General features: G+C 38.9%; 1 protein-coding gene across 2 annotated transcripts in view; it reads right to left on the bottom strand.

Annotated features, from left to right (window-relative positions):
- Positions 1-23,674, bottom strand: part of RAB11FIP2 (RAB11 family interacting protein 2) — a 38,142-nt gene that overhangs the window by 9,673 nt on the left and 4,795 nt on the right. The window contains exons 2-4 of one of the 2 annotated variants that reach the window (XM_059661560.1): positions 21,400-21,842; positions 20,018-20,486; positions 494-539 (exon numbers count right to left, since the gene is read on the bottom strand). In XM_059661560.1, the coding sequence (XP_059517543.1) occupies positions 494-539; positions 20,018-20,486; positions 21,400-21,842 (958 nt within the window). Of the gene's footprint in view, positions 1-493; positions 540-2,998; positions 3,403-20,017; positions 20,487-21,399; positions 21,843-23,674 lie in introns of those variants that run through there. The other variant, XM_059661561.1, reaches the window with a different exon arrangement.

A 23,674-nucleotide genomic window follows, 5' to 3' on the forward strand; every position in this document is an offset into this window, starting at 1 on the left:
GGTTTTGTTCTGTCTGGGAAGGTTAGTGTCCTAAAGGTTCTTTCAAATGCGCTCCTGGTTAACTGCATTTCCTGCCAGGATGCAAGACTGTTGAAAGTTAATAAGCGGTATTATTCTTTCTTCAGTATTTGTCCCAACAACAAACCGTTTTCTCCACATGCTCTTATTTCCTAACAAGAATGTTGACCTTGCCATACAGCTTTCATATTAATTTTAAAACAGTCTGCAAACAAAATATGTATATGCTAAGCAGGCTTCAATTATAATTATGTTTACCTGAAGTTCTATTAATTGTATAAAAGTCACACCCTATCATATATTAAAAATAAAGACTGGGTTTTGCTTTTCTTCTTTCTCCCCAAATTATCATGCTAAGCTATAATCGGTAGGTAACAGGGATTCGAGGGGATGGGAGCCTTTCTGGAAATGTGTGCCCGACAGAAGGCTGGCTTGTGGCTTGCTTTCTGCTTCTCTAACCCCCTCTGCAACTTACCGGGATTTTCCTGAGGTCTCCACTGCTTGTCGGATTTACATGAAAACTGAGCAATAAAAGACAAAACACAAATGTTAAAAATGTATCATAGTCCACATGGGAGGAAACATAAAAACAGGACATTTTAAACCAACATTTCAGTAACAACTTCTAAAGTCCTAAATCACTCGGATGAGTGAAATTTAATCCAGGATGTAGAAGAAAACCAATATTTACTCAACATCCGAAAGCAGCTACAATTTTAAGCTTTGAAGGAAAACCCTTCAGTTATTATCAGAACTGAAAAACTTCACCTCCAAATATGTAGTTTCTAAACATTTTTAAACATGAGCGTTTTACCCAGTGAGATATTTTATAAAACAAAATTTCGTAACGTTATTATTCATTTTACATACACACTCACCTTAGTCCTCCTGATAAAAAATGACGGAGAATTAAATAAATTTAGGATGGAAAGATTGTAGCATAGAATAGACAAAGCAAACCTTGCAAAAAAAAAATTCTACAGGTATTCAAGCAATTATCTTTTAAATTTTTAAACATCAGGCTATCAATAGAATACATTCAGAGTGCTAGGAACCACTTCTATCATGAATGTGATGTCTAAGTAGCTGATCTTCAAAATTCAAATACCCAAATGGACCAAAAAAAAAGGGGGGGGGATTTCTTCTGTACAGAGGGTAAGAAAACATCCCGGCTGAGTGCTATCATCACTTTCTTCTCTGAAACATGTCCATTAGGAAGGGCACTGCAACCAAAAAGAAGCTAAACTTCAAAGCCATCTGATGAGTCAATATTTCATCATTGCTATTCAAGTTTAATTTTTACCCGGCACTTAAGAGTATTAGCCTTGCTAACCACTACAAAGCATGACTGTCCTCGGGAACCTTTTTATACCTCCCCCAAAAGACTTAACAGTAAAATATATTTTTCACGTTATCTGTGCTTTATCAGCCAAATCATTGGAATCCTTTGAAGAAATTCACTTTCAAAACTTTGGGCTGTGTGCACGGCAGTCTGGACACTAGATTATAACATCCGGAAAATAATCTATTATTACAGGTACACACCCCGAGCTGTAAATCTACAGAGCATACAGGCCATGGACAGCCACCTCAAAGGAATTTTTCATAGAGCCAAGGTTTCACTTGTTATGACTAAGATTTGTAGTGCTCGCTTCAGAACTGGTGGCTGACCTCTAGCTAGGACTCCTATGGGTAAACTGAGCATTTCAGTAGAGCTGGGTGATTTGGCAGAAAAGACTGGAATATGTTTTAAATACCTACAATGCACCATTTACAGGCAGAGGCGACTGACTCACTGCCTGTATCTCATCATTTTTACTGTGTTCTATATGGTCCCAGACTAGACCACTGTACCGGAAAGTCTCACGAGTCTGACAAAAAGAGTGGCTTAAAAGAAAACAGCAAAACAAAATCCAAAAATACATTATCATGGAGTAGTCCTCCGCCTAGGGTGCCACGGTAGCAGCTGCTAACACATGGGGTTCCCATCCTCTCGGATTTTCAACCCAATGTGGTCAACATCAGAGTCCAGGGGGACTACCCTCTCCTTGCGCCATTATCTCACAGTGAACGGTCTCCCAACAGGCCGAGAAACACATTCTGCTGCCTCTCTCCACCTGACGGTGATGACCATCTCCGGGACAAAATGCCCGCATTCAGGTTTCACAGTACAGCACAGTGGGTACAAGCAGAGAAGCGGGTGAGGGCCCTGGGACCAGGAGGTGTGAATTCAAAGCCTGCTTCTGCCCTGTAATTGCTGTGTGAGCTTGAGCAAGTTACTTAACTCTGATTGTCTGGGTTCCTCCCTCTGTGAAATGGGGATTTACCATACAAGACGACTGTGAAGGCTGACTTAGTTAGCATGTCAAACACTTACTTAGCACAGTGACTGGCAGACAGGACATGTTCAACATATTATTTTATTTAATCAATATTTACATAGCACTCGAACTGTGTCAGCTACTGTTCTAAGCACTTTCCCAAAATTAACTCATTTAATCTTCACAACCTTAAGGCAGGTTGTACATTCAGAGAAATTGAAGGACAGTTTCAAGTTTGCACCAGTTTACTTGTTTCTTTACTCAATATTTGTTCTACAAAATAAATCAAGAGTGGATGTTATAGGAGAGATAATAATGATTCCTTAAAACATATTTCAGTGTATTAATTTCAAAATTTTAAATTAGTTTACTTAGAAAAATTATTAAAATGTAGAAATACCACAGAGTAAAAAATAAGCTTTTACATTCAGAAAATAGGAATACTGGTGTTATACTTATTGTGATATAATCATCTTCATTTTCAAAATGAGGACACGAGAGCCACAAGGAGGTGTGGTGACTTGCGTGTGGTCAGAGATGGCAATGGAGTGTCTGGCTCTGGCCCCTGAGCACAGGTTACACTGCGAAGCCCTGAACGTACCAGCCACGTGGGTTGACCAGAAAGTGCACCTCACAGCATTCTGGGCAAGCGCATGGTCCATCCAGCTGCACTTGGGGGAGGCTGGGGACAGCATCCTTGTGAGTGACACTGTCAGACCCTGTAGTGGAAAGAAGTTCCCTTTGGCAGCAATTGGTCCAGGAAGGCCTGAGTCCATGGAGAAGTAGGATTTTCAATGACATGAAGAATCGGTTTGGCAGGCCAGAGAGGGAGGACTCTCAAAACAGAGGGCACAGCCTGGGCCGCTAGAAAGCGATGTTCACAGTGGACATCAAAGAGACTGGAACACAAGGCAGCAGCGGGAGGAGCCCTTGAAGGGTTTGATGCAAAGATGAGGCTCTTAGGCCTGATCCATCGGGCAACAATGTTTCGTACTTTTAGTCTTCTTTCATAAATGTTATTTAAACATTTCATGGGCAGTAGCATTATCCATCCCATTACATCCTTGAAGAATAAACAATATTAAGACTATATAAATTGCATTATGTCTCAGGAAGAAATCAGTGAACTAAGAAATAGAAATTCTGGTATTAGATTTATTGGGATAAAGGTTCTTAAGAAACAGACATGTAGGACCAAGATTTTATCAAGATCATAAAACTAGCAATACGTAATGTCCGATGGCTGTGGCCTCTGGAACTAAAATGAAACTCCGTGACAGCCTGAAGCACGTCTGAGAATTATTAGAAAGATCAGACTGAACAGGTCGCAGCAGGGAGGGAAAAGCGTGCCGGGTGCAGCGAGCCCCACTATTTCCCATCCTACCTGCCTGTAATCGGAGCCCCTGCCACTCAGCAATCCCCAGTGCAGGCCCGGGCTCAGGGCAATTGTATGGGGCATTGTCTCAAGTCTAAAGGCGGAACCCCTCCCTTGTGGTCGGCTTTATAGTCACACACTGACGTGTCACACAGATGACGGACTCAGGCATTCACGCTGCTTTTTTTGATCCTTCCTTAAGGGGGGAAAAAGAGTTAACTGAACTGGATTGAATTAGCTTGGTGAAAAATAAAATGTCTCTATTTACCGAAGTGTGGCACCAATTTGTGATATCTTTCCCTTTGGACTGCTGTCCTCATGTCACACAAGATATTGAATAATACAGTCTGACTGCTCAACTGAGCTGTTGACAGGTTAAGGAACATGGTGTTCTTAATCAGGTAGAAAATGAACTTAGACATGCTCACACTGAAAGAACTTCAGGCAAAGTTAAACTTCACAATTAAAAGAAATTGTTTTAGAAATCAGAACTGAAGGAGTTTGGGGGTAGCAGGGGATTCTAAAGTAACTATTAAGCTGATGCAGATATTTTAAATTCATATTTTTAAAAGATTTTTAAACTAAGAAAATGCTTTACCTTAACATTCTAAAGTTTTTAAGTAAAAACTTATTTTTCACTCTGTGCTATTTCCAAATTTAAATAATTTTTTCTAAGTAAACTCTAATTTTAAATTTTGAAATTAATAGTGCTTGTGTATATTTTAAGGCATCATTCGTATCTCTCCTATAACATCTATTGATTTATTCTGCAGAACAAATACTGAGTAAAGACGTAAGTAAACTGGTGAGAATTTGAAACTGTCCTTCGATTTTCACTATGGACTAGCCTCCTCCAGAAGATAGGTCAGGACAGCAAACCGAGCTCATAAAGCGGTGAAACTGGCCACTGCAGAAATCACGGCCGCATTTGGCAACGATCAGAGTCTTTTTCTTTGTCGTTCCTTTTCTCTTCTAAAAACATAAATACAATCATTTGGAGCGAGAATTCCTAAGACAGGGAAGGGACTAATGAGAGTAAAAGGAGTATGAAGTGCTTGTCAAGATAAAAATAAAAACCCACAGAAGAACAAAGCTCTAATAAAACTGATTCACAGTCTTGTTAGTATAAGACAACGCAAACTGTGCAGGTTCCTGGCTCTAGGGGTTGAAGTCCTTCAGTGAGAAGTCGCAGTGACAACACGGGGAGCTCTTTGGAAGGCATTTAAGAACAAGTATTATTACATCTTCCATAATGCCTCTCTTTCTAGGCCCCATAAAGGTAAGTGCATTTTGGTCTACAAACTTGATCCATTTGTATTTAATAAGTGGATTCAAGTTATCTGAAAACTCCAGGAGGCGTCCCACCTGGCTGGGGGACCATGAGGGGAAGGAGCGAGGAGTAACATCGAGCACCAGTTATTCCTTATTGTGTATGGGGATAAGTACAACTTTAACCTATCACAGAAGAACTCCTGACATTCATTATGTTCAAAGGGGAGTAGCCCATTGATCTTCCTGTTTCACTCAGAGAGTGGGCTCTGGAGACCCGAGGCTTCACTCTGGTGACAAATGTAGCTGGGGGAGGGGTATAAACAGAACTGTAACAGAACATAACAGCACCTTTAATGAGTCTGAAGAGAGGAAAAGGGAAGTGCCCCATTGACAGTGAAGCAAGGGAGAATAAAAAGACATAGGCCCAACAACAACGGATATTTATTGGACTTTTAACTGTGGTACCTACCAGGTATCTTTGTGAGCACTTTACATGTTAATGTTAACTCAATCCCATGAAGTGCTACTTTTTACTTCCATTTACAGAAGACCAAACAGGCACAGAAAAGTTAAGAAGCTTACTCCAGGTAACACAGTTATTAAGTTTTCAAAGGAACAGTAATCAATAAGGTTTTATAATACATAAAGGTGGACACATGTCATTATACATTTGTCGAAACCCATAGAATATACAAGAACCCTAATGTAAATTATGGGCTTTGTATAATTATAATGTGTCAATATAGGTCAATCAGTTGTGACAAATGCACCACTCTAGTGGGGGATATTAATAATGGGGGAGGCTATGCATGTGTGGGGGTAGGAATACATGGGAATCTCTGTACCTTCCACTCAATTTTGCTGTAACCTAAAACTGCTCTAAATTTTATTTTTCTTAAACTTTGCCTTTTGTGGCCCTGGTCAGATGCCTCAATTGGTTGGAGCATCGACCTGTATACCTAAAAAAGTGGCAGGTTTGATTCCTGGTCAGGGCACATACTTAGGTTGACGGCTTGATCCCCAGACAGGAGGCACCCTATCGATGTCTCTCTCTCTCCCTCTCTCCCTCTCTCCCCCCACCCCCTCTTCCTTCCTCACTCACTAAAATAAATTTTTAAAAAGTCTGCCTTTTGTGAATCTTAATCCCTGGATTCCCCACCCCTTTCTTCTATAAACTCCTTGAAGAATGATATCTCATTAACCTTTTCAGTCCCCGCATGTGACAATACTTAGAGCATCATGGCAGATGCTTAACAAAGGTATGTTGACTAAATGAATAGCCAGTGCTTAGTAAAAATGTGTAAAAGCTGAGCTAAGAGTCAACTGAGTAAATCAATGGAAGGTCAATAAAAGTTTCAATAAGATATAAAGCGGCCAGAGAGGAAATGATTTTTTTCTGAATAATAACTATTACTTACTGTATATCTAGGCCTGACAGTATATTAATGGATTTTTTTCAGTTCTTTTTAAGATAGGAAGAATTTTTCTGATACAACTGCCAATATGAATTGAAAGGTGACTCCAATAAAGTCAACTCAACTACCTAGTTTATCCATTTCACCAACCAGGTCCACCAGTTTAGGTATCTGACCACAATACAGATTAGCTTGAGATTTTTCTGGAAAAATACTAAAAACATTTATTCTGTAGAAGTTCAATAGAGTTTAAAGAAGTTAAGGAGTTCAAGAAATGTTTCTTGAATGATCCTCTTTGTAAAAACCCAAAGAAATGATGTGCCCAAAGAGAATTTCCACTAGTGAATACAACCTTTTGTATGTTTCAATTCGGTTTATTTCACAAGCAGACAGGGCTTAAGAGGCAAGGTGCAACTCCATATTGTCTCTTTCCCTTTCTTTTTAGGAAAAAAAGAAAAATCGGTACCAAGTCAAATTAATGATATAAAGTACTACATTATCTCTCTTGGGTCTGGGCAAGCACACTAAATACATGAATAGCAAAACAGAACCTAATATGATATGTCTATGGGGATCAACAGTAATTGACTTATTAATAGTCTCACAGGACATCTCTCAAGAGATCTCACAGGCAAGACAATTAATGACTATGGTCAGTGACACCAAAGATCATGGACAACAGGTTCAGACCTAGCTGCTTTTCTATCTTAACAGTAACAAATATATTGTTGAAAAGGTCCTAAAATGTAACGATTTCAAGATATTTACGAAATTAAGGCATTATATTCAATCAAGTTTAACTTACTATTCTAGAAAAGAAGTAATTATTTTAAATATAAATCAACCAAACGATTCACAAATTCAACATAAGCCCTATGAATTCCAACAGTTCTCCATTTATTTAAAAATAAGCTTCTCATTTTTCTCTTTCGCACCGTTTCCTTGACATCTCAAATTTAACTTAAAACTTCAGGTACATTTTTGCATTTTTCACTCTAACTACAATCATGTCTTTCTCTTGATAAAAAAAAGAATCTTTCTCCCCAAATCTTTAGGAGTACTGTCACTCTGAGAAGTTAGGCTGTGCTCACCCCGTTGCTCTGAGTAGACCCTGGTCCTCTGCCTGCCATAGGTCCACTAGTCCAGAGGTTGGCAAACTGCGGCTCGCGAGCCACATGCGGCTCTTTGGCCCCTTGAGTGTGGCTCTTCCACAAAATACCACGTGCGGGCGCGCATGTACAGTGCGATTGAAACTTCGTGGCCCATGCGCAGAAGTCAATATTTTGTGGAAGAGCCACACTCAAGGGGCCAAAGAGCTGCACGTGGCTCGCGAGCTGCAGTTTGCCGACCCCTGCACTAGTCTATTTGGATTTGGGGATGGGGATGGAGGTGGGAATCAAGTTATTCATTTTAGAAGCAAAACTGTAAAGCTGGAAAGGTGTGATGAGAACAAGGCACCAGGCCCCTACCAGGGCCAGACCCAGCACAGGCTCTGTCTCTGTATGAGCCAGGCCAACCCAGTGCCCTGGATCAGCTTTTTCCTGAGGAAAGAATGAGGACAACCTGTGCAGAGGTAATTCTTCCATGAGGGAAGCAATGAGGCAAGTTGCCCCTGGGTCCTGCTGGACTCGGCACAAAAGGACAGAGAGCCCACAATGCCCCTGGCCAAGAGTACCCAAGCTGGCTTTGTACCTGAGACAAGGCCAAGTTCTGGAGAGGAAGCTATGATGTCCTCTTTCACAATTTAATCTGAGCTCAGCACGTGAGTTAGGAAATAGTCAGCATGCTTTAAGACAGAGCCAAAGCTTAGAAATCTACCACACGATTAATCTGTCCTTAATTGTGCTATGCAAGAATTTCTGAACACAGGAATTTATAGCAATAGTAGGTATAATACCTTTGCCTTGTATAGTAACAAAATAAGTTTTCTACTTTTACTAAATTTCAATGTAGTTTGGTTTATTTCATCAAAGATTATTACTAAACATGTATCTTTGAAGAAACTAGAAAATCTATCAAGTTTATTGTTTCCTTCCAAATGTATACGCTTTACTGGTCGGCTCCTAAATTCCACCTGCATTTAAGTTTTTTAAAGTTGAGAATATTTTGTTACTAATAACTTCACTTAACGTAAAGTGATTCTGTAGATGCTGTGCAGTAAAATCACAGAGAGAGCCACTGTTTCCAGACTCACCCTGTGGCAAACGCTACCCTGGCACAGTGTTCATGCCCCTGCATAACACCAAGGTAGTTTTATCCCATGTAACACTGAACAACAATGAGGCTCAGAGGTGAGTAAGATCACCCAGCTATTCAACAGACTCAAATCCACACCACACTGATTCCAAAACCTGAGTATTATATTACTATATATATATTTTTTTTCATGTTATTCTGTAAAATCCATGGGTGGAAGAAGTTAAATAGATCTTCTGAATCAAATATTAAATTATGGATGATTTACATTTTTTATTTAGTTTGGGTATTTTATTTAAAAATAATCTATATGAAAAAAATATAATGTACACCTCCAGTAAACAAAATATGTGATTAACTTGAACACCCCCATTCCCGCACCAGGCTCCATAAAAAGCGGTTTCAATGCAGAGGTGCGGCAGGGCACCCTCCTAATTGGCTCCTTGGTCGCCTAAAGTAGCAACATACTTCCTTGGGGAATGACAGACATGGAGTATATATAGCTCCATGACTCCGACTAGAAAAGAAATGGTGAAATTACTAAGTGGTTGGTAAAGAGCTAACGTAGTCCCTATTTATAAAATCTTCCTTCGCAATTTTAATGCTTTCCTGCTATTTACTGAAATAACTCTCTTACTCATGCCCTACCTTATAAAATCATTGTCTATGGTTAAGAACAGGCTCAAAGGCCTCTTCCTTAAAGAAGCATTTCCCAAATTCTGAGCAAACTGCACCTTCCCTCAGCAAGCACCGTGTTCAACACAGTCACTGCCTGGATTACAGGCCACTGTGCACCTTCCCTCTGCCCAGCCGGTGCGGCCACCAGTTCTCTATGAACCATCGCTTCAACCCACTCAGCCCAACCCTAATGGAGCTTGACATACGTGTCTGTTAAAACAGCTCTACACACGGGCCATGTGAATTAAGTTTCATTCTAGGCCAAACTGATTCATGTAATTGCTTTTCAAGAGATATTAGCATGTTGGTCAGAAAGAGCTCTAAGCTTAAAAATATATATAAAATAAAATACATAAAAACATGTATTTGATGTATAATACTTAATATGTAATAAATATTTATATATCTTAATATTTATATATTTCTATTTAATTATTGTTACATAATAATATTATACTATATTGTATGGAACACATCAAATCAAAGAGCCCTCATTTATCTTTAAAATTTAAGCTCAAGGATTCAAATGTCTGGATCCTAACGTTCTTAGACACTAGACAAACGCAAAAAAGAAAACTCATTTCATAATCAAGTTAACCGCTTTATCTTCTACCAGCAGCAGCTACTTAGAACAGCCTGGCCACAGGTAACACTCCCACCATATATTAAATATATGGAAACGGTACCTGTTTTCCAAAAGTTAAAGCTTATTGTTATGAAGAAAAGTAATCACAGGTGATATGGTTATAAAGGCCCAAAAGGAAATGTTCTGAACACCAAAGCAGGAGGCCTGGGAAGGTGGGGCACACAGAAGAAACAGAAGTCATTCTCTTAGTGAGAAACTGACAAAAGAGGTCCAACACGGAACTGAGTAAAGCTAAAACCACTGGAGAGAAATGCATACAGTAATTACAATGCGAGGGTGAACACACTTTAAATGCATTGAATCCATAAGTGATTACAGAAATTTGCATTCTTCTGTTCAAAGAAGCCAAAGTGTGTTTCCAGTATTAAAAATCAACCTTTCCAGAGCTATTATCATGTTGATATTAGCTTAACTTGTCTCCATCAGCTCAAAACACATAATTTCTAAAAAAACACACACAACCTCTAAACAAGAGGACATCTTATTAAAAACAAAAACCTCAAACCTCGCCATCAAGATTAAAATGCCAAGTTTGATTCAAAAGGCTACAGACCTGACATCGCTGTAATAACCTTCACAATGCTGTGTTTCACCACAGGCAGAGCATCAATTGAGGACACATATCATTGGAATAATCCTCATTGTTTCTTCTTGACCAATCCCTCTCCTCCCTCCACATATACACACAAAAGTAGAATGGTAAATCCTATTTTAGACCAGAAAAATATCTCAGAGATGTTTTCTTCTTTTCCATCCTCACTACTAAGGGACCGCCATCAGCTTTCACCTCAACCATCACACTAATGTCCTAACTCGTTTTCCTGCCCCAAGTCCTTCACGCTTCCTTCCACCCCTGACCCCAGCAGATCCCCCATGGTACAGGGCTATCTGTAAGATATTACTTTGATCACATTACAATCCAATTTAAAAATCTTTCATGGTTCCCCAATACCTATATCATGTCCAGCAGAGAATTCAGACCTAATATTTACATGCCTGCTTCTATGAGCTCTAACAGCAGGATTTCAATCTTCATAACCTCTGATTTCCATGCATATAGTAAATATTTAAAAACTAATGAAAATGAAAACATCATCTTATCACCAAATCTGAGGTGGGGGAAAAAATCATGTTGCTGGACTGACCTAGCCACACTGTGAGGAAGCACGAGAATAAAGCAGAAGGCCTGCAGGGCTTTCTTTACATACTTAGTCTTTATCTCTGTATATAAAAGCCTAAGCCAATGGTTGGCAAACTGCGGCCCCTTGAGTGTGGCTCTTCCACAAAATACCACGTGCGGGCGTGCACGTACAGTGCGATTGAAACTTCGTGGGCACACTCAAGGGGCCAAAGAGCTGCATGTGGCTCGTGAGCCGCACTTTGCCGACCACTGGCCTAAGCGACTGTTACGATTGGATGACTGGATGACTGCCAGTAGCTATGATGTGTACTGACCACCAGGGGGCAGATGCTCAACGCAGGAGCTGCCCCCTGGTGGTCAGTGTGTTCCCATAGCCAACCTCCTGCAGTCCCTACTGCCCCTCCCCCTGCCAGCTGGCCAACCTCCTGCAGACCCACCCCCACACCCCCATCCTCGGCCCTGACTGGGATTGGGCGAGACGGCCCCAATCGGCCTTAATCCCCAGCCAGACCCAGGGACCCCACACATGCATGAATTCATGGACCGGGCCTCTAGTAGAATATAAAATGTTTATAATAAGGGTTTGCTGATGTAGGAGTATTCTGAATCAAAACTCAATTCACACCCCCAACAATTTCAAATTTACACAGGAAATAACTAGATCAAATATTTGAAATTGGGAAGAACAAGTCTCAGACTTGAAGGTACCACAGGAGCATGACTGGAGGACCTGTGCGTATCGTTAAAAACCAAAGTGTTGAAGGGTGGTCTCCTCTCAGGCCTGGGTCCTGACAGCTTTCACATGGATGAGAAAAGTAAGGTCAGCTTGGAATAGGCAATTTTAGACAACAGGCCAGAGATGAAAAAATAAACAGAACAATAAATATCCAAAACAATTCAGAAACATATAATTTTTGTCTTTCCAATGTATTAGTCTTAAGATACACATGTTCACTAATGACAATTAACAAAGATTATTAATCTACATGTAAGAAGCTTTCCTGTTCGTTGGATTTGACACAGAAATAATCCTCTCAAATAATATATTAAAAGTTAAACCCCTCCAAAAAATTACATATTGATTCACAAAACTTGGTGAGCTGGGGTCACTGGAATACAATTTTAATACTTTCCTATCAGAAACCTCAAGAGGACTTCCATGCTCTATCTTGTATTTGATCATATCATAACAACCTGTTCTCTTTAACTATGGGACTCACTATGTGTTATCCTGTGTCCAGTGCCTAAGAGCTCGTTAATTACCTAAACTATATCTCCATAGGTCTTGTTAATTACCCGTCTCCTGTCTCAGAGGACCTTGTTAATAACTTGTACAGTCTCTCTAAAGAGGTCCTAACAACACATTAAAATTAAAGATGCTTTTCTTTTAGCACCTGTCAAGCGCTGTAAATTGAGAAATTTTCACATCAGTTTATTAGCCTACAGTAGTTTTTGTGGATTTTTTTTTTTTGGCTTGTTTTCTTCTCTCACAGAGTCTTTCTGTATCTCAATCTCTCTGCTCAAAATAATAACAACTTAGCAAAGTTTGTCTTTTTTGTTACAGAGCTTTTTTTGTTTTCAATTTTGAAGTCTATAAATATCAATTTGCATTAGTGACTTAGCCAAAGGACGGCATAGTAGGTATCTGCAAATTAACCCATTGGGAGATGTGCCAATTAATGAGACTATTATAATGAGTATTAGGACCACAAAGGGTAAAAAAGTTTCAAGTAGTATCTGGGGAGTTAAACGTAAAGTTCTAGTTAGTGGGAACTAATCACACTGCATACTTCATGTTCCCAGTCACGGCTTCATTAGATACATTCTGTAAATCCCCGGGCATTAATGGATTAATGGATCTAAAAAATCACCTCCAAGTTTTTATTTTCTACCTCATAAATAAGGCTACAAATTTTCAGATGTGTAAAAGATTTACAGCCTGCCAAGAATGTCAGGCAAATTATCTTCAATATTAGACAAATATGAACAAAAATATTGCTATTAAAATAAACCTTGTACGTCTTAAGGTTTATTATGCCAAAGACAGAGCTTTCCACTTATACAAGAAAAGAATCTCCATAAGGAGCATTATAAAAAGGAAGGTTTTAAAACTAAGAATAGCATCTTTTCTTTAGGATCATTTGTTTACTATAACTTTTAAAATGTAAGCCTACAGTAAACAGTCATTTTTTTTTTTATGGACATGCTATATAACTTTATATCAATGGTTACTTAATGTAAGCCTATGGTGATTTTTTTGATTTGTGAAAATTAGAAACACATTTAAATACAGTCTAGGTAACCAATTTTTATAGCTTCTAAGAAATATATTATACAACCATAGACAGGAATTGACTAGTGAAGGAAAAAAGAAAAGGAAGAAAGAAAGAAAGAAGAGAAAGAGGGAAGTAGGTCAACATGATCCCAAAGGCCAAAGGCATACTTGTCATGCAAAACTATAAAAAATCAGTGATAAATATGAGGTCTTGATCTTAGACACTATTTCTGTACTGCCCTCAAAAATAACTGATTGGCCAAAGTTCATCAGAAGATATGTTTTTGTACAGATGACAATTAGAAGATATGTTTTTGCACAGCAAACACGGCAAATGGAAATATATGCATAGGTGCTCTAATAAAATCAATGATACCAAAATAATATTAAAAAACATACCATTAAGTTATCATAGAGCGACTAAGAGTTTGCTACATGATACTCACAACACAATGAGGTGGAAAAGAATGTTCTTTGTGCCAGTCACAAACAGAAGGGTAGGCCCAACAAAATTATCTGGTAAAAATATCTCCCATAATTGAGCTCTCTGTTAAGCTGCTCCTCTAACAGGAAATATTAGCTCATCTCTCACGGTATGCCTATATTATTAACTACATTATTTAAATTTCAGAAGAAGATCTACACATCCAATTTTCTCCTATATTAATTAATTCCCTTAACTAGGTGCTCTTCAGTCCTTCCTGAATCCTGAGAAATAATTCATCCATAGATGGCATCAGTATTTAATAGTCGGAAATTTCTGCCCGGCCTTCAATGCCTACTATAATTCAGATGTTCCTTAGCTATTCGGCCAAAGCTCCTACTCCTCTCCACTTCCCTGGTTTCGTCAGGCTGACCTTCTTACTGTGCCCCCTACCTTAGTTAGGACCCTGCAAGCAAAGCTAATGTGACTAAACAGTTGTATGTTCAGCTATGAGTATACAAACACAAGTCCTGATTCCTATTCATCATTACGTACTTGTGAAATAGATGATTTAATTTAGATCAGCAATGTTTACACCTGAGAATTAGTGGGAAGTTTTTAAAATGTTGATTTTTATTTCAGACCCATTCACTAAAGATTCTAATTCAGTCTGAGGTAGGGCTCAACAAATCAGTTTTTAAAAAATCCCCAGGAACTCTTGATGCTTAGCAGTGAGGACACGCCCTGCTCTAGGTTCTATGAGCACTAAAGACTCAGCCCAACGAAGAAGCTTATATACCTTAGTTAGGAAGACTAAGACCCAGAAACAATAAACATGGTGCAGCAATTATGTCCTCCTGGATCAGCAGAAATCCAAAGAAGGGAAACATCACATTACTGATCAAGAAAGAAGTAAAGGCACTGAAGAGTTTTTAGCATCAAGGATAGACAGGCTTAGGACATGCAGGTGGGTTAAGAGTACATTCTACCGCTGAGCCAAAGAATGGAGATGGGAATGTTTAAGGGCCTCAGGATAGAGAGGTAAGAAAATTAACTTCCCAAGAACAGAGAGGACAAATAGTAAAAGAAAAGTTGCACAATTGAGAAAAGCCTAAAATACAATAAGCCTTGAAAAACAGAAAGCAGAGTTTGGTGTTGCAAATGAGTGGGTTCTTAGCTTTTTTGAAGGAGGCTTTCCTGAACAGAACAAAAGGTACTACGACTCCTGTGCCCTACGTGCCAAATAATAATAATGCTAAGTGCTATAATAAATAAATAAAAATTACAGTAATTTAATACTCTGAGAGTTCATCATTCAGGTAAGACACAATGGGTGTCCTTGGTTAGTGGCCTTCCATGCATTCAGGGACGCAGCTTGCTCCTATCTTACGAATCTGCCCTTCTCAAAGATTTCCATTCAGCTAGCACAGAGTTCAAGAAACTATTTCTGTTAAAAAAAATATTTTTAATAAATATGCATGCCAAACAGTCTATACTACTCAACTAGCATAAGAGTAGCCATAAACAACTGGGTGAAATGTGCTCCAAGAAAATGTTATTCACAGAAACAGGTAGCAAGCCAGAATGGGGCCCTGAGTCTTGTTTGCCAACCCCCAGCTTAGGTATGGAGAAAGAGAGACAATGTGGAAGAGTGTGGAGGAGGTGTTCATGGACAAGTCCTGGAAATGCTGTACATCTCTTCCACTAATTCTTCAAGAACCCAGAACTTGGTCACATGTTTCTATGTAATGGGGTCTATCTGTGTATCTGTTAAAAAATACCTATAATAATAAAAGTATAATATGCTAATTAGATCAGACAGCCAAACGACCTTTCAGATGTCATTCTGGACAAAGCTTCGGTGAGCGGGGGCCAAGGCAGAGGTGGTTTGGGGTGATCAGGCAGGCAGGCAGAGGGGTTTGGGGTGATCAGGCAGGCAGGCGAGTGGTTAGGAGCCAGCGGTCCCGGATTGTGAGAGGGATGTTCGGCAGTCAGATATCCCCTGAGGAGTCCTGGATTGTGAGATGGTGCAGGCTGGCCTGAGAGGACCTTACTCCCCCCCCGCCCCCCAGTGCATGAATTTCATGCATGAGGCCTCTAGAGTGTGTGTGTGTGTGTGTGTGTGTGTGTGTGTGTGTGTGTGTATGATGTCCTTTGGTGAACTCACCACCCACTTCCACTTTTCAGTGGAAAAACAGCCCAGTGTTAAAGAAAAAAAATGGGTGTGAACACATTATTGAAAATGGTATCACAAACATCTAGGTGTATTTGGTTTTGGAAAACAATATAGTGCTGATGCAAAAAAGCAGGGCTTTACAAACTGTAGGGTTAATCATACTCCAAATTAGTTAATACTGATGACGCTAAACTACCTGTGATTTATAATTAAAAAGCAAGAGTAGAAGCAACTTTAAAACACAAACAACTGAATGTCAGTAATAAGCTGATAATTCCAACTGTACTTTCACGTACCTGTGCATGTAGTACGAGTTTTGCAGCATGCCAAGTGTTAGCATGCAGGCTTCTTAGAACTGGCATCTGCAGCAAACAGTACTGTGAACTCCCCACACCCAGTACAGCTTCCTCAGAGTCATAGCTAAACCGGATCTCTTAACTGGTTGTACTGAGGTTGGGCCAGGACTGAGCTCTGGCCAATGGGACATATGGGAACAATGCACACCACTGCCAGGCCTGGCACATAAACATGTCCCACATGTGATCCTCCACTCTCTCTCCCTGCTGCATGACCCTGGAGGTCATGTATGAAAGGAGGGCGTCACAAGACGGAGCCTGGCTCCTGAATGACTGTAGGGAGCAGAGCACCCACCTATCATCCCCGTCTTAGTGAATTAGGTTGTGACAACAATGAACAATGAACGTCTACTGTGATTAGCCACTGACATCTGGGGATGTTTATTACAGGGGATAACCTATCCTAACTAATCCAGAGTTCCTGATAAGCTCCAGAAATGTGCTATTTAGGATATGAATATTAAATTTCAATAGTCCTTAGAAATTCTTAGATTTTTAATGTTGTGCTGTGCATACAAATGCACACATTTGCCTTTATGGATCCGTTTTCAGCCTATCAGAAAGATCCTCTCAGCCCACACTGAGCGCCAAGCAGACTCTGGGAATGGAAGTAGCCTTTTAGGAAATCGGTCTGTTCTATGTTCAGTTATTCAAAAATGTTTTTCTAACACCTACTACCTACCAAGCGTCATGCTGGAGATTAAGGGCAGAAAAATGAATGAAATGCAGGCGCTGCCCCCCAGTTGTTCATGGTGGTGGGAGGGGGCAGAGGGACTGGTCTGGTAGGGAACAACGTGATGCCAGGGCAAGTCAGACATAAAGGAAAATTCTGCATTGCAGGTTCACTACCTCCCTCCAGGAGGAGGGGCCTCCAAGAAGGGCCTGAAGAGGATGGAGACTGAGTCACCTCAGGGAAAGGGGTTCAAAGAGCCCTGGTTCTCTGTTGAAGTAACCTCGCAAAAACCCTAACTCATTTTCTTATCAGTTCTTGCAAGGCCCTGGGATCTATTCCAGAAACAGAAGCAAAATGCAGGATTTTTGTGATTTACAAAGTGATTTCTTCAGGCGGATTTTACTGACACTAAGAAATGAAAACGCGAACTTCTAAGGAAGTGATTCTCGGTACTTTAGAAATGTCTGGCATAAAGAAACTTCTCCTGTTGTAATGGCATTACTCACTCAGAGGTAACAACACAGTCCTCGTGCACCTGCCATCACAGGTAAGCCAGCCGACCCAGAGAACAAACTCAGCGCCACGGCTACAGATCTTACCCTTAACTCCGTCCCCATTCCCACAAACCTGTCACAGGAGCCCAGGAAACTCAGTAGAGATCTACTTAGCACTACTGGGGAAAATGCACAGCGTGCGTCCCAGTGATGGGAGCCTATAGCTTCAAAAGGCACTTGCTGTAGATGCTAGTGTGAGAAATGTAAAAGTCCCCTCTAACCGAGGGGTGATACTGGACGATAAACAGGCATCCGCTGTTTTGTAAAGGCAAAACTGCCTCCACCATACCCTCCCAAATTCCATAGGAGGAAAAGCTGCTTCCCCCCAGTGGGAATGGCATGCGCTCCCTCGATCTGTTTATATCAATCTTATTAATTAGAGCTACTTCATTGTAAATGTTTTAAATTTACTACAAAGGTGATTTTTGACACAAAAAGAGTAACTTCCCAAGAACTTACAAATGTTTCTGTTCTCAATTCTGGCATCTCACAGAATATGAAGAGAATATAAAAAAGAGGAAGTCTTAAGGTTTTAAAATCTATTGTTTTTTATATGCTTGCAATCATTTTGTACAGATAACATGAAACAGCTCTAATTTGTACAGAAAATGCATTAATATTGAAGTAACCCAAAAACAAAGCCTAAATCTGGCAAAATGCCACACTCACTTTTAAAACCAATGGCCGTCCACATAATAATAGCCCAAGTGTAGGGCCAGTGTAGCTTTGAGGGTACCTATTTTCCCATATGCTGCCATAATTTTAAAACATTATTTTCCTACCATTTCCCATTTTCTTTGACTCTAAAATAATATAAACTACCCAATCTCTAAGTTATCTTAGACAGTTGTCTTCAAAAAAAGTTCAGTAAAGGAAGGGGAAAAATGCAAATGGATTCCTATTTACCCCCATAATTTAGGACTTAATGCAATATGCAAAGTACACTATGTAAAATCCCAAAATAAAATATTTAAGAATAGCATATCAAAACTATGGACTCCTTATTAAAATATTAATGCCATAAGATAAAAATAAATTTTTTTCTATAGTCTATAAAGAAAACTGACCAAGACTTTCTAAAGCCACAGCAAATACCCATTACTGAAAGAAAATAAAAGAAATACACACTTCCTTCTGAAAGGTTTAAATGCATGTTTCAATGAATCGTTAGATTATATATAGAGAGGTAGGAGAGCACAGTCTAAGGCAGCGGTTCTCAACCTGTGGGTCGCGACCCCTTTGGGGGTTGAACACCCCTTTCACAGGGATCGCCTAAGACCATCGGAAAACAAATATATAATTACATATTGTTTCTGTGATTAATCACTATGCTTTAATTATGTTCAATTTGCAACAATGAAAATACATCCTGCGTCTCAGATATTTACATTACGATTCATAACAGTAGCAAAATTATAGTTATGAAGTTGCAACGAAAATAATTTTATGGTTGGGGTCACCACAACATGAGGAACTGTATTAAAGGGTCGCGGCACTAGGAAGGTTGAGAACCACTGGTCTAAGGGGTTAACTGTCAATGCTATAGTTTATATTTATAGTGGGACAAAATTAAGCATTGTTTAAATAAAATATGACACAACAGAATATACAACATAGCAGCCACCATTTATGGGTTCCCTATTTGGGGCCTGGCTTTGTACCTTATACTTTATCATTTATCATCACTCAATCCTACCAGGTAGGAATTATTTTCTTTGTTTCAAAGGTAGGGATGCTGAGGTTTACAGAGGTCATAGAGCTGCTAAGCCAGGATTCCCACTGAGGTCTGTAAACATTAGTGCCTCGAGGAAAAACTTCTGTTACACGGCAAACATTCTACCATGCACTTCTATGATAACTGCTTAAAATCACAATAAATTCATCTTATTCTTTGTTTGAGGTTCCTTAATTGGCTATTCCATCTTTCTTTTTCTGCAAAATCCATAATCTTAAATGTGTATGGTTCCAACTTGCACTAAGAAATGGGAAAAGTACCATTCATTACACAACTGAGAACTCAGATTTTGCAAATCTAATCTTTATGATAGTGATTATTTCTACAACTATAAATGATTACATAGATATTTTCTGACGTATTTATAGTGCCCAACAAGGGTCCCTGAATCCCAATAAACATTCACAAATAAAACTACTTCTACACAGCAATTTGATGAGGACAGTTAACAACTACTATGAAAACCATTAATACCTGAGCCAGTATTTCTTACGGAATGGCCCATGGGCTGCTATTGGCCCACTAAGTACAAATAAAGTAGGGTAAGGAATCAGAATCTTTCATCCTTCTAAGATAAAAAGTTCAAATCCAAAGATGTTTGCAACATTGTCTGACTCCATAATTAATTAGAAAAATAAGATAAATATTTTTTCAAGTTAAATAAAAGGAATTTAGAATATTCAAGTATTTTAAAAAGGGGTATTTGATACTTTCAAGTACAATATTTCTCAAACAGCACAACTTACCCCATGGTAAGCTTACCTTGAAGATGGCATTATATTTGAAGCCCTGAATTTTGTTGTAAACGGATTAGTCGACTCATAATCAAAATAGTCCTGCCGATTTTCACTAAACGCATTAGGTGATTTCAAGTCACTGGGGCTATCGGCTGCCCCATTGTTGAGTTTATCAGACCTTCTGCTATCTTTCTTTCCCGTCACTCTTTCAAACAGGCTAACTTTCTCCCTTTTCTCTCTTTTATTTTCTTTTCTTACTTCAATTGATTTTGAAAACAAAGTCATGCTGGTATCCCAGGATTCACTGCTTTCTTCAAATGGATTTTTCTTCCTTGGCAGTGTTGCAAACTTTTGGGGTAATGAAGCCGTCACATTTGTAAATGGGTCATGTTGTCTTCCGAAAGACGGTGCACCTTCATCCACACTGCGGTCGGGTTGGTTCATTTTAGAAGTATCAAAGCTTAATGTTCTTCTGTGTGGAGATTTGAGACTTCCTGCAGATAATTTTGTAGTCAGTACATAATCAGTCACACATTACATCACACTATGACACACTCTGTGTGCACACTGCTGCTTTTAGAATGAGCGCAATTAGCTATTTAAAGAGTTAACCTTAATATAACCAAAGAAAACAAGCCTAAAATGCTATGGTATAGCAATCTGGAGTATGTAGGCTAATAATAATTAGTATATTGCTCGACAATCAGGAATTTACTCACCTCAGAAAGAAAAAACCAGACTATAATGTCAAAGCTAGAGGTTGTACTTGGCAGGATACTGCCATAAATTCTCAGAGACTTTTTTTTCATCATTAGTATTAAATTTACTTGCTTACTTCTGAACATAGGTTTTTTTTCTAGAAACGTTCTGATTAAATGGAATATTCATTTATGCTTCAGGTTTCCCAGACAGGAGAAGCAACAGAAAAAAATCAAGCCAAGCCCTGGCCGGTAGCTCAGTTGGTTAGAGGGTTGTCCCTACACACCAAGGTTTCGGGCTTGATCCCCCATCAGGGCACATACAAGATTCAACCAATAAATGCATAAACAAGCGGAACAACAAATCAGTGTTTCCCTGTTTCTCCCGCCAGCCCTCCTCTCTTTCTCTGAAATCATTCAACCAATAAAAAAAAATTATTTTAAAAAAAGAAGCCAGGCCATGAAAAGTGACTGGGCCTCGCTTTTTTTTTTAACATCATCTAATACTGAATGCAGACAAGCTCTGTCCTTAATAAGCTTACCAATTTTGAGGATAGTAGGTATTCAATAAATATTTGATCACTAAATTTAGAAAATACTACCAAGAAACTGTAATTTTTATTTTTTAATTTTAGAAGTTAAACTTTAAAAAACTAGGAAGGGTATTTCAGGCCACTGAGGATACACTCAGGAAGAATATGTCACCTACCACTTTCTGGCACTGCTCCAAAGGACTCTATCTGGCGTCCGAGAAGATGCGCTTGGCCCATGGTGCCAGGCTTCAGTTTCTCAGAAGACACGTGGGCCCTGGTTAAGTCAGACATGGAGTGCGCTGAGGAGAGGCGCTGAGGACCCAGGAGGAAAGGCTTTTTTGGTTTAGATTTCATCTGTACTTCACCACTTGAAAATTCAGAATTGGCATCCGCCATGTGAGAACTTGGAATGATTGCAGAAGACGTATCAGAAAATGTCCCATCATTTTTTCTACCTTTCATCTTATCTTTTAATTTTGCAAAAGGAGATCTTGTTTTATCCTTCATTGATAAGTCAAACATACTTGCTGTCATATTGTTCCTCATGAATTGAATATTGACCTTTATCTCACCCCTGTTTTTGGCTCTTTTTCCTTGTTTGGATTCTAATCTAAACCACCTTAAAGAGAAGGAAAAACTGGGTTGTAACATGTAATGAAGAGAGGACATCAAGTGTGGCTACATACAAATATCTTCTCGGGTAAAGCACACGAAGGTAATCTATGCAACGGAGGAGACTGTCCGACAAAGTACTACTGGTTTCACTCATTGTTCAGTTTTTAAAAACTTACCACTATCTCTGGAGGTGACGTATACTGAAGAAGTAGGTTTCCAGTAAGTTTGAGAAGGATTTCAGATAAACTTTTCTTTCATGATTTGAAAATCATTCACATAAAAAAATTCTTACCTATAAGAGCTGTTATGTTTCCATCTGGGTAAGTGTTGCTAAGGGCCTAAAAACATTTTTTAAAATTAAAAGACACTCAAGTACTGACTTTGAAAAAATTCATTGATACAAACCATTTGAGGCACTATAAAAATGACAAATGGCCACATTTTTAATAAAGTAATGAACAGTTCAATCCCCAAATTTCTTCCATAAAAACTATTAAAATAATTTTGTTAATACTGGAGTCCACTACATGTGTTTTATTAATCATGAAAATTGCATATGATGTAATTTAGATGAATATAAAACGGGTCAAAGCCTTTTCCTGAGTAAAAAATGCAAAATGAATAAAATGCAGGAAGTGACAAATAGTAATAAATCTTATAAAGAGTTTCTGAAGAAAATAGAAAGCTTAAATGCTTCCTGTTAGAATCTTTGTTTCATTTACTATTGCTACTGTGACAATACTGAATAAAAATTATTTTAATTGGAGCCAAATCTTATGCTATTAGTCACTTCGCCGTGTGACATTGCCCACTGTTAAAATGTATAAGAAACAAAGTTTATTTTGCTTTTGTTCAATAGTAGTTTTACCCATGAGAAAGTCTCCAGTTGTCAGTGTCACAGTGATCACTCTATAGGGCAAAGAGCCAAAAAACTGCAAAATCCAGTCTAGAAAAGTTTCTACAATGTTTTCACATTACTTAACAAGGGAGTACAATATCCATTCCTGCAGACGGGTTATTATTTAAACACAGCTCTAATCAAGTGTAACAAATTTTCTTAGCTACAAAGGCGCTCTGGTCTAATTTTACATTAGTGCTTTCTCTCATTGTTACTAACAGGATATGCCAGAAGAAGGTATATTTACTGTACAGCACGTGGAAGACTGGTCTTTCCAGGCAGGAGAGAAAGCTGGCACAGAACCTACATCCCAGCTACACTTTAGCAAGTAACATGCAAGAGAAATATTTTCTTAATTAACTTGAAGCAATTCAGCCAATTAAGATCTAGCTGCACCAAAACAAGCAATTTTTAAAATAAAAGAATATTTCATAATAGAAAGCATCAACCGGATACCCTAAACTGAGAAAAATCCTTTATCTGAGGCAAATGGCAAAATCTGAAGATGTAGAGGCTAGAACTGACAGCAATAAACTCTGTGGGATACAGAACCTTGAACACAAACTTGGGCACTCGAAAAGTCTGGAAATGAGAAAAGGTTAGGTACCCAGTTACTAACTTAGAATTTGGAAAATAGAATCATTTTCAATGGGGGAGAAACACTCTGATGAATGACACTGCAGAAATACTCAGTAACATCTCAGACTTTACAGAAAATAGGTGAGTACACTTTGTTAGAAATATACCAAAAACAAAACAAAAACAAACCAAGCATGTAGGATTTCCACATGTGTAACAAGTCAAAGCAAACTGAGAAAAAAGTGAAACAATAACCCAATAAATGAAAGGGGGTAAAGGTAATCAAAACTCATAGAATTTTACAAATAAGACAAATAAATCTTCTACTTTAATATCCTTATTTCAGAGATGAGGAAAAT

Source organism: Myotis daubentonii, chromosome 13, assembly GCF_963259705.1.
Source record: "Myotis daubentonii chromosome 13, mMyoDau2.1, whole genome shotgun sequence".
NCBI lineage: Eukaryota > Metazoa > Chordata > Mammalia > Chiroptera > Vespertilionidae > Myotis > Myotis daubentonii.